Consider the following 18,417-nt stretch of genomic DNA (forward strand, 5'->3'; position numbering starts at 1 on the left):
TGCTAACAGGGACATCATTTTTACATAAAAAATATATATTGGGATGTATTTAATGCATAATGAGAGCAACTTAATCAGTTCCAGTGTTCTAATCATGTATAGAGAACCCACAGCCTGATAAAGTTATGTCACAATTTTTGTTATTTTTTTTTTTACAGTGTTGGGATGCATACAATAATACTATCTCTACTAGCATATAATGTTTAATGCTATTAGCAGAGGTGAATCCCAGGTATGGTCGTGACGGGGTTAAAACAACCATGGTTCCCCCCCTCTCACAACAATGACATTTCGCATTCAGACGCTCTGCCCCAGCATATCTATGGTGTTGGAGGACCGGCCTAGATTGGCAGGGAACACGTGGGTGTGTCCTGACAGTAACTTGCTGCTGCTGTTGTGTATTACAGAGACAGAGTATATACTGTGCTGCAGAAGAGGCTGGCTCAGCTCCGTCACTGTGTGACACCATATAGCGCAATATGCTGCTCACGTTCAGGTAGAAGTACTGTACAGTCTATATATATATATATATACATATATTGCATAGCATGCTGCCATGTATATGTCTTGCCAGTTATGCCACAGCCCTAAGTGGAGTATTGAAGCCCAGGAGGCAGCTGCTATTACATGTTTTGTGCAGTTTGTGCAATAACATACAGTGAAGACTATGTAGAAGTTTTTATACCATTAGCCATAGCTGGTAATGGTGACAATAGGGTAGTGGGAGCACTGAGGAACAGGAAGGGCAGGGATGATGGCATATAGTCAGTTTTTGTGCAGGGCGTGTACTGTGCTTGCTTGCTCTGTGGTTGGGTTGCACAGGAATGTGTGACTGTGAGTCTCTGACAGTACTTACGCCTGAATGCTGTTTGCATATACAGTATACATGTGTGACTGTGCCACTTTGTGGGACATCCTACCTATGCTCAGTATCCCACATCTACCTCCAATATCATGCATCTTAATGAAGAGAATGACAATTTACATGAATACAATTCAAACAAAAGTAAACCTTCAGCATTTAGCTATTGCTTTCCAGTTAATCTATTACCACATTACGGATCTTCCTGCTTTCCATTTTGCCTCTGTCTCATAATCCGGTAGCTCAGTGATTCCCAAACTTTTTCAGTCAGAAACTGGCATCATCTTTGCATTGAAGATACGAAATGTAGTCAGTTAAGCAAATTGTGCTTATCTGTCATCCTAAGGTTCAGTTATGGGGTGGTGGACAGGATTACACTTCTGGTGTTTGGTTCAAGTGTCTAGGTAGACATGCAAAAAAAGGTTGACCCTTTTTTTTTTTTTGTGTGTGTCAAATTGTAGGTTTGAGCAAGGTACCCGAATTAGTGTACTGCATCCCTAGGCCATAGGGCCTAATTCAGACCTGATCGCAAGGATGCAATTTTTGCAGATGGACAAAGCCATGCTGCACTGCTAGTGGGGAAAATATAAAATGCATGGGGGTCCATTTATCATATACTATTTGCCAATAATTCCCCGAAAAACACCCATTTTTGGGGGTTAGATGCAAATGTTTAGTATCCCCAGAATGTATGTAGGTGGGACTGCAGCAGGAATTGCCATTGCCCCAGTCGCATCGCCCATAGGTTACTATTGGGTATGTGAAGCTGGCCGATGTAACAACATCGGGGAGAATCGCAGTGGGTCCCATTGTAGCCTATGAGATACAGATCACACTACCGGCAGGGCAGTCAGCGGGGTCAGCCAGGGGGACAGCGCAGCCCCCCAGCACCCCACAATCCCCTGTTTCTGCATCTTCAGGATGATACATTCACCCAAAATAATTGAATATTACAATGCTATCCTGGATGGTAAATGGTGCCCAGATTGCATTGCATATGCAGTCCAATAATAAATGTGCCCCATAGAGCATTAGATTTGGGTGGGGTGTGTTCAAACTGAAATCTAAATTGCAGTGTAAGAATAAAGCAGCCAATATTTACCCTGCACAGAAACAAAATAACTCACCCAAGTCTAACTCTCTCTATACATGTTACATCTGCCCCACCTGCAGTGCAGCATGGTTTGTAACCCACCCCTCCCCGAGTATAACCTCCTGTCCTGATGTCTACTCTCACAAGCCAGTCATTTTCTTATGCTGTCTCACTCTTGGTCTTTTTATTTGTTTTCCAGACTTGGTGTGACCAGTCAGATGTCACGGTTTCTCAGTAGATCTCTGATGTCAGCCAGCACAATGCACTCTAAGGGCCCACTACCAGACATGACGGAAGGTAAATGTAGGATAAAGGGCCTTATTCTAGTTCACTCTTAGAGGCAAATTCCTTTTTAACTGGACAAAACCATGTGCACTGCAGGGGGGCAGATGTAACATGTGCAGAGAGATTTAGTTTTGGGTGAGTTATTTTGTTTCTGTGCAGGGTAAATACTGGCTGCTTTATTTTTACACTGCAATATAGATATCACTTTGAAGAAAAACATCACCCAAATCTAATTGTCTATGCACATGTTAGATCTGCCCCCTGCAGTGCACATGGTTTTGTCCAGCTACTGTAAGAAGGAATTTGCCTCTAAGAGTGAACTAGAATAAGGCCCAAAGTGTGACATTTGGGTGTAATCATGTGATAACATGCCAAAGCTGCTAACTGGAATCTTGTGGAATTTCTGACAGTTTTCACAATTAAAAAAATTATATTACTTTTGTTCTTCTTTGATTCTAGAAGAGATTTTTTAGAGGGAGTAAGTTAACAATTTTTTCCTTCTTTCCTTTTTTTTTCTTTTTTATCTTTTATTGAAGCTTCATTATGTGACAATACATCAATCTAAACTTCTGAAATAACAGTATATGAGCACAAATAACAGCAGAAGAGAAAATAACAGAAACTAGATCTATTAATATACAAATGTACACATTGCTTCTTTAATATACCGTAGATGGGAAGAACCTCCATGAAACTCTCAGGTAGCAAAATTTTCTTTTGCACGAAGTGATACCTCCAACCAATCCATATGAAAAATTAAACAGCGTTCCTCTTTTACCATTTGAAGAGTTGGCAAGTTTTTCTGTATCCATAGCATTTTTATGGGCAGCAGTTGCAATTGGTAAGAGCAACTCAATGTTCTTGAAATTCTGATTCCTGGAGACCCAAAATTGCCCTCTCCGGAGTAAGCGGGGCATATCTTACTAATAGTAAAACCCCAAAACTTTGCAAAAAAAAAATCATTTAACAAAAGGGCGAGACCAAAGGAAGTCCTAAGGCTCTGCTGAAGTTTTTGTTACATTAGTGGCAAGCGCGGCTCACCCGTAAACCCATAAGGAATCCCCTAGATGGAGAGATGTATGCGCAGGACAATATGAAGATATTGCTCTGTAGTATGCGCAGGACAATATGAAGATATTGCTCTGTAAATTTGGCTATCAGGAAGGTATTGATACAGTACAGTATCATATGAAGGAGGTCATCAGTAGATAAGGAAGGGAAATGTTCCAACCATTGGGCCAGACCTGTCCTTAAAGAGAAGTATTCCTTATGGGGCCTACACTTAGGTTGATTTCAGGACCTTTCATTTGATCTTACTAGATCGCTTAGAAAATGCCCCTACGCTCCGTGTGTAGGGGCATAGCGATCCGTGTCCCTGCACATTGCTATCACCTGGAGATTAATATCCAGCATGGCAAATAAATCTATTCCATCGCCGGTCAGGGACAGTATTCTCACCGGAGTACACTAGCCCTGACAGATAGCTCAGCACACACAGCCCTGTGCAGTGCTGTGTGCTGAGTGATCTTTCTGAGCGATCTCCCCATGTGTAGACCACTATAGATGTTTTGAGCAATTTATAATAGGAAGAGATTGTATAAAGGAGCTACTGATAGTGAAACTACTTATACTCTGTATAAGGGAGCTACTGATAGTGAAGTGTGTAAAGAGTTGTCACACTGAGCCTGAAAAAAAAGAAGAAAGGCACCAATGATAGGATATTTGGCAGTGGCTTCCTTTTGATACCTGGATTGATGAGTACAGGAATCAGTAAGGGTTTTTTTTTTCTTTTCTTCTAACATCAGTTCTAACCTTTTCAAATATGCAAATGTTTCTATATCTGTATTCTATTTACATTTGGTCTAGAGAGCTTAGTGTAGGTGGGTAGGCTCTATCACTAACCTCTATTTATACAGTGCCAACTTATTACGCCTCGCATTACAGAGAATTCTCATTCACATCCGTCCCTGTTACTGTGCAGTTTACAGACTTTGTGGCAGATGTACAATTCTAAAGATCAACAGACAAGGTACCAGATGCACTAAGCTTCAAAAGTGATAAAATGGAGAGTGCTAAACAACCAACCAATCAATCAGGTTCTACCTGCCATGTCACAGGTTGGGTTTTACAAATGTCAGGAAGGAGCTGATTGGCTGGTTTTTTATCACTCTCAGTTTTGAAGCTTAGTGCATCTGGCCCAAGGTGTTGTACACTGCAACCAGTTACATCAGTTTTATTAGTTATACTAGATAAAAGATTGGTTGCTGTGGGCAATAACTTTACTTTCCCTCTTTAAAAGGTTTGATAACTCTCCAACTAGATTCACTATTACACAAGCAGTCCAGGGGCTGGTGTAAAGGTTTTGTGCTTTGTAAACTATGAAACATTAGGAATTATTTTGTGTGAGATAACGCACACCTCATCACAACCCCTATATAACATTTATTATGGCACAGTTTTTTGGGTGTTAATAATGTAGTGGCACCAAGACTGGTGTAAGGCTTCCCAATACCCTAGGCCAGGCATGTCCAAACTGTGGCCCTCTAGCTGTAAAACTGCACATCCCAGCATGCCTTGCCATAGTTTTAGCATTCCCTAATAGCAAATGTGTGGCAAGGCATGATGGAACTTGTAGTTTCGCAACAACTGGAGGGCCATAGTGTAGACATGCCTGCTCTAGGCAAAACTTCAAGAGTGTCCTCGCCCCCTTCTCAAACCCACACTGCCACCCACTTTCCAGCCCCTCAAGTGAAAATGTGGATGTGGCATCTTAGAAGTTCCACAGCCACTGCCTGTATTAAGTAAAGTACAACAAGGATGACTTCCTCATCTACACCTTTAACTTTGTGATAGGCAGACATTAAGCTGGCCCTAATTAATCTAAATAATGATGCACTTCCATCTAGTCTGTATCACTGGGATGATACAGCAAGGCCCGGGTGTAGCTGAAGCCATGTTATGTCATCTGGATGATGTAATAGATGATTATGCCTACAGTTATGTTCCTTATTCCCGCACAAGGCTGGAGAATGTACTTGTGAGAACATACAATTATAGCACAGATAACACAGTGTTCTGCCAGACAAAAGTGATAATGCCTGCAGTGCTAAGTAGCTGTTTTTGTGTTCCATTATTTTTGCATGTATTAAATTACAGGTGCTGCACGTCGTCACACCCACGCATGTTGTTCTATCACAAAGCACTAGCAGGCGTGGAATCAGACGTCATCTTATATTCTCTGGTTTATAGAGTTCCACCCTAAATGAGGCCCAGGATGAATCCTCAGTAAGATGCCTTCATCTGTACTCGGGTAGTTTTAAAGTTACTTTAAGTTTCCTTATTAGGCTATAGGAAAATATGTGGATCAATCTGAGGTCCAGTTACTGAATAATATCCTCATCTGCTACCAAATTCTGTTCTTGATACTGCTTTTTAATGATTTCTTAAGCTTACAATTTTATATGTAGTAGATTTGTTTTATAGCGGTTTGAGAGATTTAATTTAAATTTATGCTGTCTATAGGCATTCGAAAGTTACTTTGAACTATAAGTATGCACGCCATCTAGCCAGCATGTAGTCCAATGGTTGTCCATAACCAACCCCTCTGCTCCAGCTAGGGTTACCACCTCATCCCTTTAATCCTGGAGACATATTAATCACACAGGTTCTGTGGCTGGCTCACTTCAAGACTCAATTTCAACAGTTTTTTTTTTTTTTTTAAACAGCCATCAGACTTCATTCCAACTGTGTTTTTTTAATCAGCCACAGAACCTGTGTAATTAATATGTCTCCAGGATTAAAGGGATGAGGTGGCAACCCTAGCTCCAGCTGTCTAGTAAAAAGGTGGTGCTCTCAAATGCCCTTTTGGATTTCAATGAAAGCAGGAACGCCTAGGTCTCCTGCTGTGACCGAACTTTCATATGGTGCCTTAACCCTTGTAGATGTGACTAAGCTTGGATAAAAGTCATGTTCTGAGGGAAAGAGACCTGGGTTTCTAGGCAGTCCTGAAGCCGCTGGCAGCAATGTACTTTTGGAAAGAGAGAACATCAGGTTATCACTGGTTGGCATTGGGCAGCAAGCATGGAAACATATTGTTATCATTTTGAGGCTGATGCAGAGTTGGCCATAATTGTGCCCATAAATTGTAGGCTTAATTGGAAAAAAAGACAAAATTCTTACCAGGTGCAAAGTGGCAACAATGTCAAGATGCACCCTTGTCAGTGACAGTCTGGCTGCAGCAGAACATGCATTAGTTACACTTGCATCCCAGTTCTGGCCATGTTAAGCCCCTACTTTATATGGGAAAGACAATTGCGATATCATGCATCAGTATAACTGCAAAGACCTCTAGTACAACATAAACGACTCCCTGTCTTGTGTACGACAAAAACAAGTTTTGTTTAACAATCTTGAAAAATGATAGCATGTGATTACATTATTCGTATCATGGGAGCATAAACTCTCTCTCAGCTGATGCCCACCACACTTCATCCTCACCAGCTCAATATATGTATAAGAAATAATGACTGGGACAATTGGCGTGAAAAGGTCAGCTTTTTTATTTGAGGGGATTTAAGATTTTAACTTAAAATTGGGTATGATGGTGGAGGAAGATTGGCGTAGCCGCTAGCTAACGCAATACATTGATAACATAACAAAAACCAAACGGGCCAACTGCCCACAAATTTGCAAAGATGAAGCCACCTCACCCCATCCCCACCAAACAGATCGCAAATGGAAAGGCCATCTGCCCAACCCCTTACGGGGACAACATCTTGCAAGGGGAAAGGCCATCTGCCCAACCCATTACGAGGACAACAACTCGCAAGGGGAAAAGACATCTGCTCAACCACTTATGGGGACAACCACTTGCAAGGGAAAAGGCCATCTGCCCAACCCCTTATGGGGACAAAAACCTGCAGAAGGGCAAATGCCATCTGCCCAACCCATTTGGTGACAACATAACAAGCAGATGAGGTCAACTCCTCCCCCATCGTTATCATCTTGAGGCAAAGGACCCACCTGGTCTGGTGTTGCCAAACTCATATCCACCCCTAGATATCTCCAGGGCATGGGCTGCACCCCAGGGAAACAACACAACTACCCTTAAAACCACATGGCCTTTCTGAACCTGGCCATAAGCCAACAGCTGACACAAACAAATGACAAAGACTTAATACGAAAGAATTTATTCACTCTCACAACCAGCTAAACAACATAAAGCCCTCCTCCATATCCCAATACACTAACTCTATTGTTATCGTACCATAATGTACACTGCCTATGTTAGAGAAACCCACTTCCCACCTATCGAGGAGTAATATGCACTGCAACAAATGAGTGTAGCCAATTTTCTTTGAATGTATGGAGCAGAGGGGTAAATGTATGAAGCTTGGAGAAGTGGTATCTAACTATCTATCCCCATAAAAAAAAAAAAAACATTATGTGCATGGTGATAATGCACCAGCCAATCAGCTGCGTGCTAACTATCAATTTACATACTGTAGCTGATTGGCTGGTGCAATATCACCTTGCACATAGTGGGGCAGATGTATTATAGCGGCGCATAGCACGCCGCTATAATACTTCCTGCTTCACCTCATTAACGAGGCGGAGCAGGAAGGGACATCAAGATCTGTTGAAGCGGGGGAGCGCTAACTCCACCCTCTGGCGATGTCCGCTCCTGGAGACAGCGCATCAGTTTACACTGATGCACCGTCTCCTTTCCCCCGGCCGGCTGGACTGGGCATGTGCGGGATCTCGCTACTCATGCGAGATCTCCAGCACAGCCCAGAGCCAACCGCAGGGACAGCGCTGTCCCCACAGTTGAGATAGGGCTTTGCCAGCCTGCTGCTGGCTAAGCCAAAACCAGCAGCGATTCTGACTGTTCATACATTCGGCCTGCTATCATTAATATAACAGCACCTGTCATTTACCGCACACCGGGCTCCTTCTTACATGGGGGAGAAGCGGTATTAGTGCACATAACGGTTCTACTTGATAGATACCACTCTCCGCGCTTCATACATTTACCCCAAAGTCACACAAATGACATAAACCGGCATATTGCTCACTCTACATCAGCGCCTTCATGGATCCATTGGACATTACAAGTTTCTTGATGTGATGTATAATGTTTGTGTAGCCTTTTTTTTAACCGTGTTTGTATAAAATCTATCTTTCCTTACAGGGTGCACATCTGTCCATGTCAATAATGGTGTGTGGTAACTTAAAGCACGTTTGTAGCCCATTACATTGCTTTCACCCTCTCCTGTGCATTTTGCTCTGGATCATGAGACACATTAGGATAAGTGTTACACTGTCATAGTCCTGATCACTCACACTGGGATTTCTATAGCTATCAAATCAAACGTGCGTAGGAGCGCTGCTGCAACTTATGGAACCACGAAGAGGAATGTATTGCTCGATAATAAATCTGATCATTTACCAGAAGTGAATAATACTCTAGTCCCAATACCGGCTTACTGATCATATCCCATCCTAGGCCACAAACACATGTACATTTTCAAATCAGTCTCTACTTTGTCCTGGTTCTGATGGGTGAACAGAGGAGCGTTAAACGCCCACGTAGAGGCCATTGATCTCTGTGGAGACTCGGAAGTTAGTCAGACGTGTGCCTGCTGCATAAGTGGATGAATATCAGGAATGGAGGAAAGCAGATCATTTATTGTTCTCCGTTGTACCTATTCTATCCTCAAATGTATTATACCGCGTGTGCTCAGTACATCCCTTCATACAGATCACCACAGGGGTAGGTTTCGCCTCTGACTTCCTGATAACTGGAATGCAGGACATATGTTACCTGTAAATGACTCCTAGAACATTCATCACTGACATTTAATCCGGGTGTGGTATACTGGCATAACATCATGTCAACATGGTCTGAATGTCATCCGGGTTAAAAAGTTGACTGTTATGTCAACATTCATTGAACCTGACATAATTTCAATGTGCTCAACCTGTCATCGGAATGTCGACAATATTATGTGATATTCACCACAGCCCAAGCCTAATCTGTTCATAATGTAGACTTGCATAATATCAGCATTTTGAACATGTTAATATTATAAAGATAATAGTCATTATTCAGAATCATTTGTCAGCCAGGTACAAACTGGCATGACCGGCAATCTTGCTGCTTTCAGGGTCAATTTTCCTTGATCCTGATTGCCGGTATACATGACTACGCAATTGAATACACAGTGGAATGATATATTGTTCCGTCCTTTATTAGCATACAAAAAGTTTCTTGCCAAATCGCATGTGAGTGTGCAAATCACCTGTACACACTAGGTGATGTAGGCTATTTGCCTTCATGAATGAGTTTATATATAATATGTAAATGAACTGACAGTCGTACCAATCAGGTGTTTCCAAAACAGAACCAGAAAGCAAAATGCATTGGTGCATGTGCTCTGAATTGGCTGCCAGGAATAATCGCTGTTTCCATACTATTTCCATGCTGTGATGTCTGCTTTTGTGCTGATTGGTGCTTTATGTGCTGTTTACTTCTGTATCTATTCTGAGCAGATAGGGTGGCTTGGCACTGCCAGTGTGGGCCTGATTCATAAGTGGTTGGAGGTACTATTGTTGCTGCTGCTGCTTACTTGCATACATTAGTGGTTGGGGATCACCTGAGACTCCATTGACCAATGGGGCTTCCAATCATGGTCCTCAAAGTAACCCCACAGATCAGGTTTATGGGATATCATGCTTAAGCACAGGTGACTTAATTATTACCTCGCTCAACTTGGTTATACCATCTGTGCTTAAGCATGACTGTACCTTTAAACCTGGAATTTTGGGGTGCCTTAAAGATCACGGATGAAATCCACTGGAATAATCGATGAGCATGACCTTTCATTGTTTTTTTTATATTTATTTATGTATATTTAGTCTTCATTCTCGCCCTCTGCATTGGTCACAACCTGTGAAGTTCCTGAAACCTGCCTGGGGTGTCACTCTCTGATCTGGTGCTTCTAGTATACTCTGGTTTTTATCTTAGTGCTGAGATACAGACTAAATTGTGATAGAGGCACCAGAGCAATCTTGTCTGTAGTTCAGCACTAAGATACAGACCAAAGTATACTAGAAGCACCAGATCAGAGTGACACTCCAATCAGGACATAGGAACTGCACGGGCTGTGACAGGTGCTGGGTATAACACCCAGCACTTGTCACAGCCCGTGCAGTTCCTGTGTCCTGATTGGAGTGTCACTCTCTGATCTGGTGCTTCTGAACACTACATATTTACTAAGTAAGACAGTGGAAATATTTTTTAGTTACTTGGAAATATCAGACTTACTGTAAAATATCAAGCGTCTGCCCCCTAAGCTGAAGGGAACGTCACCTATAAAATGATGATAAATGGATACGTGCAGACTAGATGGGCCAAAAAGTTCTTATCCGCCGTTGAATTCTATTATGTTTATCCGTACTGTATAAAAGTTATAGGCAGGTATGGAAACATGCCGCCATGTAAGAACAGGGGTTAAAGTGAGGGGGAACGGGCAGAGTGGAACTGAGTTCCACCACCTCTCATGGTGAAGTGGAACATTTTTACCTCCACATTGGCCTTACACAGTAATTCTCACAGAATAGCATTCTAGTTTGCAGGGGGATGCCAAAACACTATCCCTGGCTCTGTCTCTGCCTAATGGGGGTAGGGAAGGGGGGTAATTAGGTGGCATAGATAAATGAGTCCCCCCACCTCTGCATGACCACTTTAAGCCCGGAGTAAGAATGCTTTAAAAAATAGAGGTGTTAATAATAGTTTTTTTTATCAATGAACAAAATGTAAAGTAAATGAACAGAAAATAAATCTAATCAATATTTAGTGTGCCAATCTTTGAACTCAAAACAGCATCTTCTAAGTTTTGAAGGATCTAGGCAGGAAGGTTGTTCCAAACATCTTGAAGAACTAAGCACAGATCTGTGGATGTAGGCTTGCTCAAATCCTAAGGACAAGTTGGCCCAGATTTCCCCTGAGCTTTCCCTTAGTAAGCTCACGAATATTTGGCACTTGATGTGCCATTTTTTTTTTTTACATGTGATGAATCTGATGCGATCCATTGCATGAGCTGCAGTTGGGGGCAGCAGAATTGAAAAATCTTATTTAAAAAAAAAACTGGGCGGCCGTTGATTGGCTGAGAGAGCTCTCGGCCAATCAGCGGCCGCCGGTCTTTCGAATAGGATTTTTAAATTCTCACCACTGCACCGTATCAGATGTGATACATCGCTGGTGCTTAGCACCCGTGATGTGCCGCTGACGACTGCCCATCTGTCCTCCGATCCGATGTGCATGGGACCGCACAGCGGATCTGTTTGAATGTCATGCACTTGCGAATTGGGTAGATTTACCCCCATTTCTATACCGGAATGGGTGAAATCGTGCCCAAACCGCCTAGTGTATGGTTGCCTTTAGACAGACTTGATGATGTTGAGATCAGGGCTCACATCGTTAAGGTGACCTTTTTAACAATTCTTATTTCTAATATTGCATAAAATACAACTCAGACCGTTTTAAACCATATCTCCAATATTTCCAGTTTATTTTTTACTTTAGAATACAAAAAGTTCTCTATTGCTTTTTTTTTTTCAGATAGATTGGGAGATGTTGCTTGGTAAAGGGTTACGCTGCTTCTCTTGCTCCTCTTTTCCTCGTTTGCGTGTCTATCAGATTTGCTGACCTCTGCACATTATTTGTTTTAGCCAGTAACAATGTCTGTCTGATTCTCATTTCAGTGCGGAATAAACTGAGGGAGATAGTTGGAGCCTCTACAAACTGGAGGTATAGTCCATCAATGTAGTAAGACCTCTGCTGTGGCCAAACTATGTTACTGAGACCAAAAATATATTATAAATATATAAAAAATATATATTGTTACTTAGTCCAGATTATCGCATGCATTTTGGGCTATATCGCATCGCATGCGATTTGTGTGTGTTGCGATCCGAAGCTAGTTATAGTATGTGCAGCACATTGAACTGTGCGTTGGGATGCACCTTAACAATATGTTCTCGATTAGATTAGATCCCCTCCATATGTCGCTCTTGTGCCATCAGACCCCTTGCCCATGCCTAGCAGATGCCATTGAACCATTTCCTCATGCCTCCTAGATGTCATCGGAACCCTCTCCCCATGCCTCCCAGATGCCATTGAACCTTTTCCCCATGCCTCCCAGATGCCATCAGAACCCTCTCCCCCAATGTCCCTCAGATGCCCTCGGTAAAGTAGGATATTTATGATATGTTGTTATTAAAAACTTCTGCTTTTTGATAGAGATCATGTTCAAGCCATGGAGGATAGGAAGACGCTACAGACCCTGTTAGCCAGCAAGCAACAAGATCTCCCCCCACGCAGGATGAAGGACAGTTACATAGAGGTCATGTTGCCGCTTGGTACCGAGCCTGAGCTGCGGGAAAAATACCTGAATGTATACAATAATGTCCGGTAACCAATGATTACATGTTATTAGGTTGTTGTTAACCTGTTGGAAAATTGTCTCGATTCTCTTATGTAAATGTTGCTATGTTTTTTGTAGGTTTGGTAGAATCCTTGAAGATCTGGACAGCTTGGGAGGTACAATATTTAATCATACCTTTTAATACAACCACGTTCTCGTTGCAGAATTTAGTGGCCAGTCATTTCCAATATTGTCTGAAAGTTCTGCCCAGTCTATTCGCCAGACCATTATTTGTAGAGTAAATCAGGTCGAGTTCAGTGGTCTAAGTGAGCTGCTGTCATCTGCAGTAACCTTTCCAATTTGGATCTATTCCCATAGATGTCGCTGTCATAATGGCGTTCTGTGCAGAGTGAGCAATTTTTTTGCAACCTTGTTGAAATTGTGAATCCTTTGTACAGCCTGCTGCCTGGACAAGCGTATAGGGCCAGGCTGCCTGCAGATCCAATCCTCCATAACATAGTTGCATTAAAAGCTTGTACAAACACTTCAAGGTATTTTGTTTTTGGGCATGCTAATTTTCCTGCAGAACATCATATCCCGAGCTTGTACTGCAAAGGAAAGATAGCCGGACAAAGGGGGTTATTCGGACCTGGTGGCACGGCTGCAAATTGGAAGGCCAGGCGATTATCAGTAAGCTGCGCATGCGCATGGCCAATAGTACACATGCACGAAGCCATCCTGCGATAAAATCCTTCTACCTTTTTTTGATCGCTGGCTCTATGCAAGTTGATTGACTGGAAGCCGGCATTTGGGGGTGGTATCCGGCCGTTTTGTCAGAGTGTCAGGGAAAACGCAGGCGTTTGAGGGGAAGGCGTGTAAAGTCAACTCTGGCCCTGATCTGACTTCTTCTATCGCAGCCGGCTGCACATACTGGAAGAATCGTTCCATGGTGCACGGCTTGCCAATGGACTTGCAGAAAATCATCAATCTGGCTATTTCTCACAAGCCATGCTAAGCAATTTGCAAGCTTGCACCAGGGGAAGATTTCACTCTGGCGGGGTGGCGCATACCTTACCGCAGGGCTCTGCAATTTAGCAGAGCAGCGATCAGGTCTGAGAAACCCCCATCATAAAATCTCATGTACAGTCATCTTAATTGCAATTTCCAACTGAATGGTTTTTTACCCTTTCTATGCCAGTTCTCATCTGTTACACTCACACAAAGGCTGAATCTCGTCACACCTCCCCTCTGTCCATAGTCACTGCCTTGGTGGACAAGATTGGTGAGTTGTGTCTGTTCCGTTCCTTCTTTTTCTGTTTCTTAATGTGTGTATTGGACACTGAAGGGAGATGAGATTCTGATGGATGTTTTGGGGGGACAGAGGTTGGTGGCACACATTAATGGTGGGAAATAAGTATTCCCATATCCTGTATCAGGCATTCTGTGCTTTGGTTACCTACATTTCCCTGTAATCTAATGTTTCTTGACCAGTTATGTTCTATCCAGCAATGTGGATGATACATTCCCAAAGACAACAGGGGCTTTGCAAAGATGAATAGCGTTTGGCCGCACTGTCACATTGGGCCTTATTCTAGTTCACGCTTTCAGACAAAATCCTTCTTAGATGGGCAAAACCATGTGCACTGCAGGGGGGCAGATGTAAAATGTGCAGAGAGAGAGTTAGATTTGGGTGAGTTATTTTGTTTCTGTGCAGGGTAAATACTGGCTGCTTTATTTTTACACTGCAATATAGATCTCACTTTGAAGTATAACCCCACCCGAATCTAACTCTCTCTGCACAACTAACATCTGCCCCACCTGCAGTGCACATGGTTTTGTCCATCTAAGAAGGATTTTGTCAGAGTGAACTAGAATAAGGCCATATGTGAGCCACATAGGAGTGCCATGACGGCGTTGTCCTTATGACCACGCTGTAAAGTGAGCGGCACAGGGGTCTCTGCACAGTGAAGCCACCTAGGCCTTTCCCTCTTTAGTGAATAAGCATTTGTGTCTTCCAGATTTCCGGAAAAAGATCATTTATCCCGACTGTGACATAAAGCTGACAGGCCATGTGTCCTGGGTTGGGAAAACATCCATGGAAGTTAAAATGCACATGTTACAGGTATGTAACATGTAAATGATCATACTCGAGTTTAACTAACATGTCTGTCTTGCAGTTAGAAGATAATAGAATTTCATTGGTTGCTATGGGTAACATCCCATCTGCAATAGAACTCCCATCTTAGTGAATTGACCCCAACATGACAGAGGGTATATAAGTTGCACACCTCCCCATTGGAGGTACATGATCAGAGAGAACTTCCCATTACTAACCTAGTTTGTCCCCTGCTTTATAGAGCTCGCCACTTTATGGGCCAGATGTATTAAGCTTCAAAAAGTGATACAGTGGAGAGTGATAAACTACCAGCCAATCAGCTCATAACTACTATATTACAGGCTGGATTTGAAAAATGACAGTTGGGATCAGATTGGCTGGCTGTTTATCACTCTCCACTTTATCGCTTTTTGAAGCTTGATACATCTGGCCCATTACCTTTTGCTTGCTTTCATGCAAGCTCACCTTACAGAATGCAGTCGACAGTAATAAAGTCGACCGTCAATAGGTCTACCGGTATTGGTTGACAGACCTTAGGACGACATGGTCATATGGTCAACACAGGGAATAGCTCAACATGGAAACATGGAACATGGAAATTTCATCTTTTACTATCCAAGTGGACCTAGAGTTAGGCAGTACGGATGGTGTAATGGTTATAGCATTACTGCCTCACAGCACTGAGGTCATGGGTTTGATTCCCACCATGGCCCTTACTGTGCGGAGTTTGTATATTCTCCCCGTGCTTGAGTGCGTTTCCTCTGGGTACTCCGGTTTCCTCCCTGGAATGTCTGTGTGTGCATATACATGTGGTAGGGAAAATAGATTGTAAGCTCCACTGGGGCAGGGACTGATGCGATTGTTCAAATATTCTCTGTACAGCGCTGCAGAATATGTGTGCGCTATATAAGAAACTGTTAATAAATAAATAATAATGTGCCGAGTGTAGCAAGCGCACATATTACACTTATACGTTATCCATGACAACATAGACACCAAAAAAACTTGTAACACTCATGTTGACCTTTTTCATGTCGACATTTTGCTTGTGTTGAACGTTTGACCATGTCCACCTAAGGTATGTCAACCATTTCCATTGTCATCATATGACCTATTGACTGTTTTACCTTATTACTGTCATCTGTATGACTCCTACTCACGGCCAGGATATCGGGGGTTATTCTGGTTCACTCGGAAAGGTACAATCACTCTCTCTAGTGGATAAAACCATGTGCACTGCAGGTGGGGCTGATGCAACATGTGCAGAGAGCGTTAGATTTGGGTGTTTATTGTTTCTGTGCAGGGTAAATACTGGCTGCTTTATTTTTACACTGCAATATAGATATCAGTTTAAAGTACACCCCCCACCCAAATCTAACTCTCTGCACATGTTACATCAGCCCCACCTGCAGTGCATAAGGTTTTGTCCATTAGAGAGTGATTGTGCCTTTCTGAGTGAATCGGAGTAACCCCCATTGCACGGTGCCACTTGAGGTTTTCCTGTATGTGTCTTGTTTAGCCTGATGACAGATCCCTGCCCTTCTAGCTACTTCATGATGCCTATACGAATAACTCCTACATTGTCTATAGTAAGGTTATCGCTTTTACTTCTTCAATCTAAAGGTCTGTATAGGCTCCACGCACGTAGTTCAGAGAAGATACCAGCCAGTCAGCTGTTCACCATCATTTCTCCATACAGCCTGTAACATGGCAGTCTAGAACTGATTGGTAGGTACTAAGGGGTAGACTTATGAAGTGGTCAGGGGGCATATGCGCTATCCCCATGCGCTAAAGCAGGGGATAGCCCTTCCTCTGATCTATGACACCCGCCGAGGGTGTCTAGCATGCGGCGCTGTGGAGCAGGAGGCATAGTGCAGCTACGATATTTCGTACTGTCCTCCTGCCCAATTTATGAACGGTCAGCATCGCTGACCGTTCCGCCACCTGCAGCTATGGACTCCGACAGCTGCAGGCGGCGATGCCCTATGCCCACAGCAGGGACAGCGCTGTCCCTGCTGCTGGCTCTGAGCTGCGCTGGGGATCTCGCGTGAGTAGCAAGATCTCGCGCATGCGCAGTCAGCCAGCCAGGGGGAAGGAGACAGCGCATCAGTATTAACTGATGCACTGTCTCCAGGAGGGGACATCCCTGGAGGGGGGAGTTAGCGTTCCCCTGCTGCAGCAGACAAGATGTTAGTACAAGATGAGGCGAAGCAGGAACTGTTATAGCCGCGTAGTGCCGCTATAATAAATCTAGCCCTAAATCTCTCTCCAAGGCTTAGTAAATATACCCCTCATCCTTGTCGGGGAACAATTCCTCACACAAGGCTTGCCATTTATGATGTGTGATGACCAGCTGTTGTATCTGTTCTGTCTCCTATTCCTTTGTTATTATAGCTCCATGATGGTGTTTATAGCCCAGTGCTCGATGCAACATTCGTTATGGTGGCCAGAGATCCAGAGAATAAGAGGTGAATGCACTGGTTACTTATAATACACAAATCACACATACTTGTCAGCATTGTCTCCCTCTGGTATTAGTGTGAGAAGAGCATATCGCCAGTATATAGAGAAAATTATTACAGTTGCCAACCTGAAGCCCATAAAGTTCTATGATCATTTAGAATTGGAAAGAATCCATTGAACCCCATTATTCAGCCTACTTGGCATCTTGTACCCCTTTCACACCACCTTGGATCCAGGTTATTGCTGGTTTGCTGATGTGTCCACCGGGGTTGAGGTGTGGTGCACCAAAGCTTATAACCCTTGTCATTTGACCCAGGTTTATTAGAAGGGTTATACCCAGGTCGCCTCTGTATAATGGAAGACCTGGGTTTAATGTGAAAGCGTCGGACCCAGGATCAAGATCCAGGGTCTGACCCGGCTTAAGGATGTGAAAGGGGTTTACGGTGCTAACAATAAAGATCTTCTCTGTGTTTGTTTGCACCTGGACAGCCTGGAATCGCTCCAGCGTGGTGTGGAAGGATGAAAGCTTCCTGGTCTAGTCTAATTACCAAAAAATCTTTGTAGTAGACAAATCAGACAGTAGCTGGAGTTGATCTTTGCCCAGCCTGTAAAGCCCCGTTCACACAGTGAGATATTGGCTAATGGACAATTTTGACTAAGCGATTTTGGCTAGATTCACTGGAAATTTTCACTAAGCGATTTTGTCTAACTAATGATAGTCTATAGCTGTGTACACACACGGCGATACTACATTGTCAAAATCGCTTTAGACTGTGTCCCTGCTTCACCCCGCTTGTACACATCGGGCGATAGCAATGGTCGGCCCCGCAGCATCACTTTTGCCCAGCCGAATAGACAATGCAGGCAAGAATATTCTTGCTAGACACTGCAGTGTCTATCGGCTGTACACGTGGGCTGCTGCTGGCTTATACCGGCAGCGACTGGGGGTGTGGTATAGGGGTCCGACAGTCGGGATCCCGACAGTCATTATCTCAACATCGGGATACCGACTGGCCGGACCCAGACAGCATGGTGAGCGCAACTGAGCCCCTTGCGGGCTCGCTGCGCTCGCCACGCTGTGGGCACGGTGGCTCGCTATGCTAGGCGAGCCACCTATTCTATTTTCCCTCTATGAGGGTCGTGGACCCCCACGAGGGAAAATAGCGGGTGG

The 18,417-nt window shown here is 43.5% G+C and overlaps 1 protein-coding gene across 2 annotated transcripts in view; it reads left to right on the forward strand.

Moving 5' to 3' along the window:
* The first annotated feature begins 341 nt into the window (after positions 1–341).
* ACOT9 (acyl-CoA thioesterase 9) overlaps positions 342–18,417 on the forward strand; it is a 32,164-nt gene continuing 14,088 nt past the window's right edge. Inside the window, exons 1-9 of one of the 2 annotated variants that reach the window (XM_083172004.1) lie at positions 342–496; positions 2,155–2,252; positions 8,431–8,457; positions 12,006–12,051; positions 12,544–12,714; positions 12,806–12,843; positions 13,866–13,949; positions 14,686–14,789; positions 17,178–17,251. In XM_083172004.1, coding sequence (XP_083028130.1) covers positions 480–496; positions 2,155–2,252; positions 8,431–8,457; positions 12,006–12,051; positions 12,544–12,714; positions 12,806–12,843; positions 13,866–13,949; positions 14,686–14,789; positions 17,178–17,251 — 659 coding nt within the window. In that variant the 5' untranslated portion in view covers positions 342–479. The remainder of the gene's footprint in view (positions 497–2,154; positions 2,253–8,430; positions 8,458–12,005; positions 12,052–12,543; positions 12,715–12,805; positions 12,844–13,865; positions 13,950–14,685; positions 14,790–17,177; positions 17,252–18,417) is intronic. The other variant, XM_083172005.1, reaches the window with a different exon arrangement.

Source organism: Crinia signifera, chromosome 2 (genome assembly GCF_055691185.1).
Source record: "Crinia signifera chromosome 2, ASM5569118v1, whole genome shotgun sequence".
NCBI lineage: Eukaryota > Metazoa > Chordata > Amphibia > Anura > Myobatrachidae > Crinia > Crinia signifera.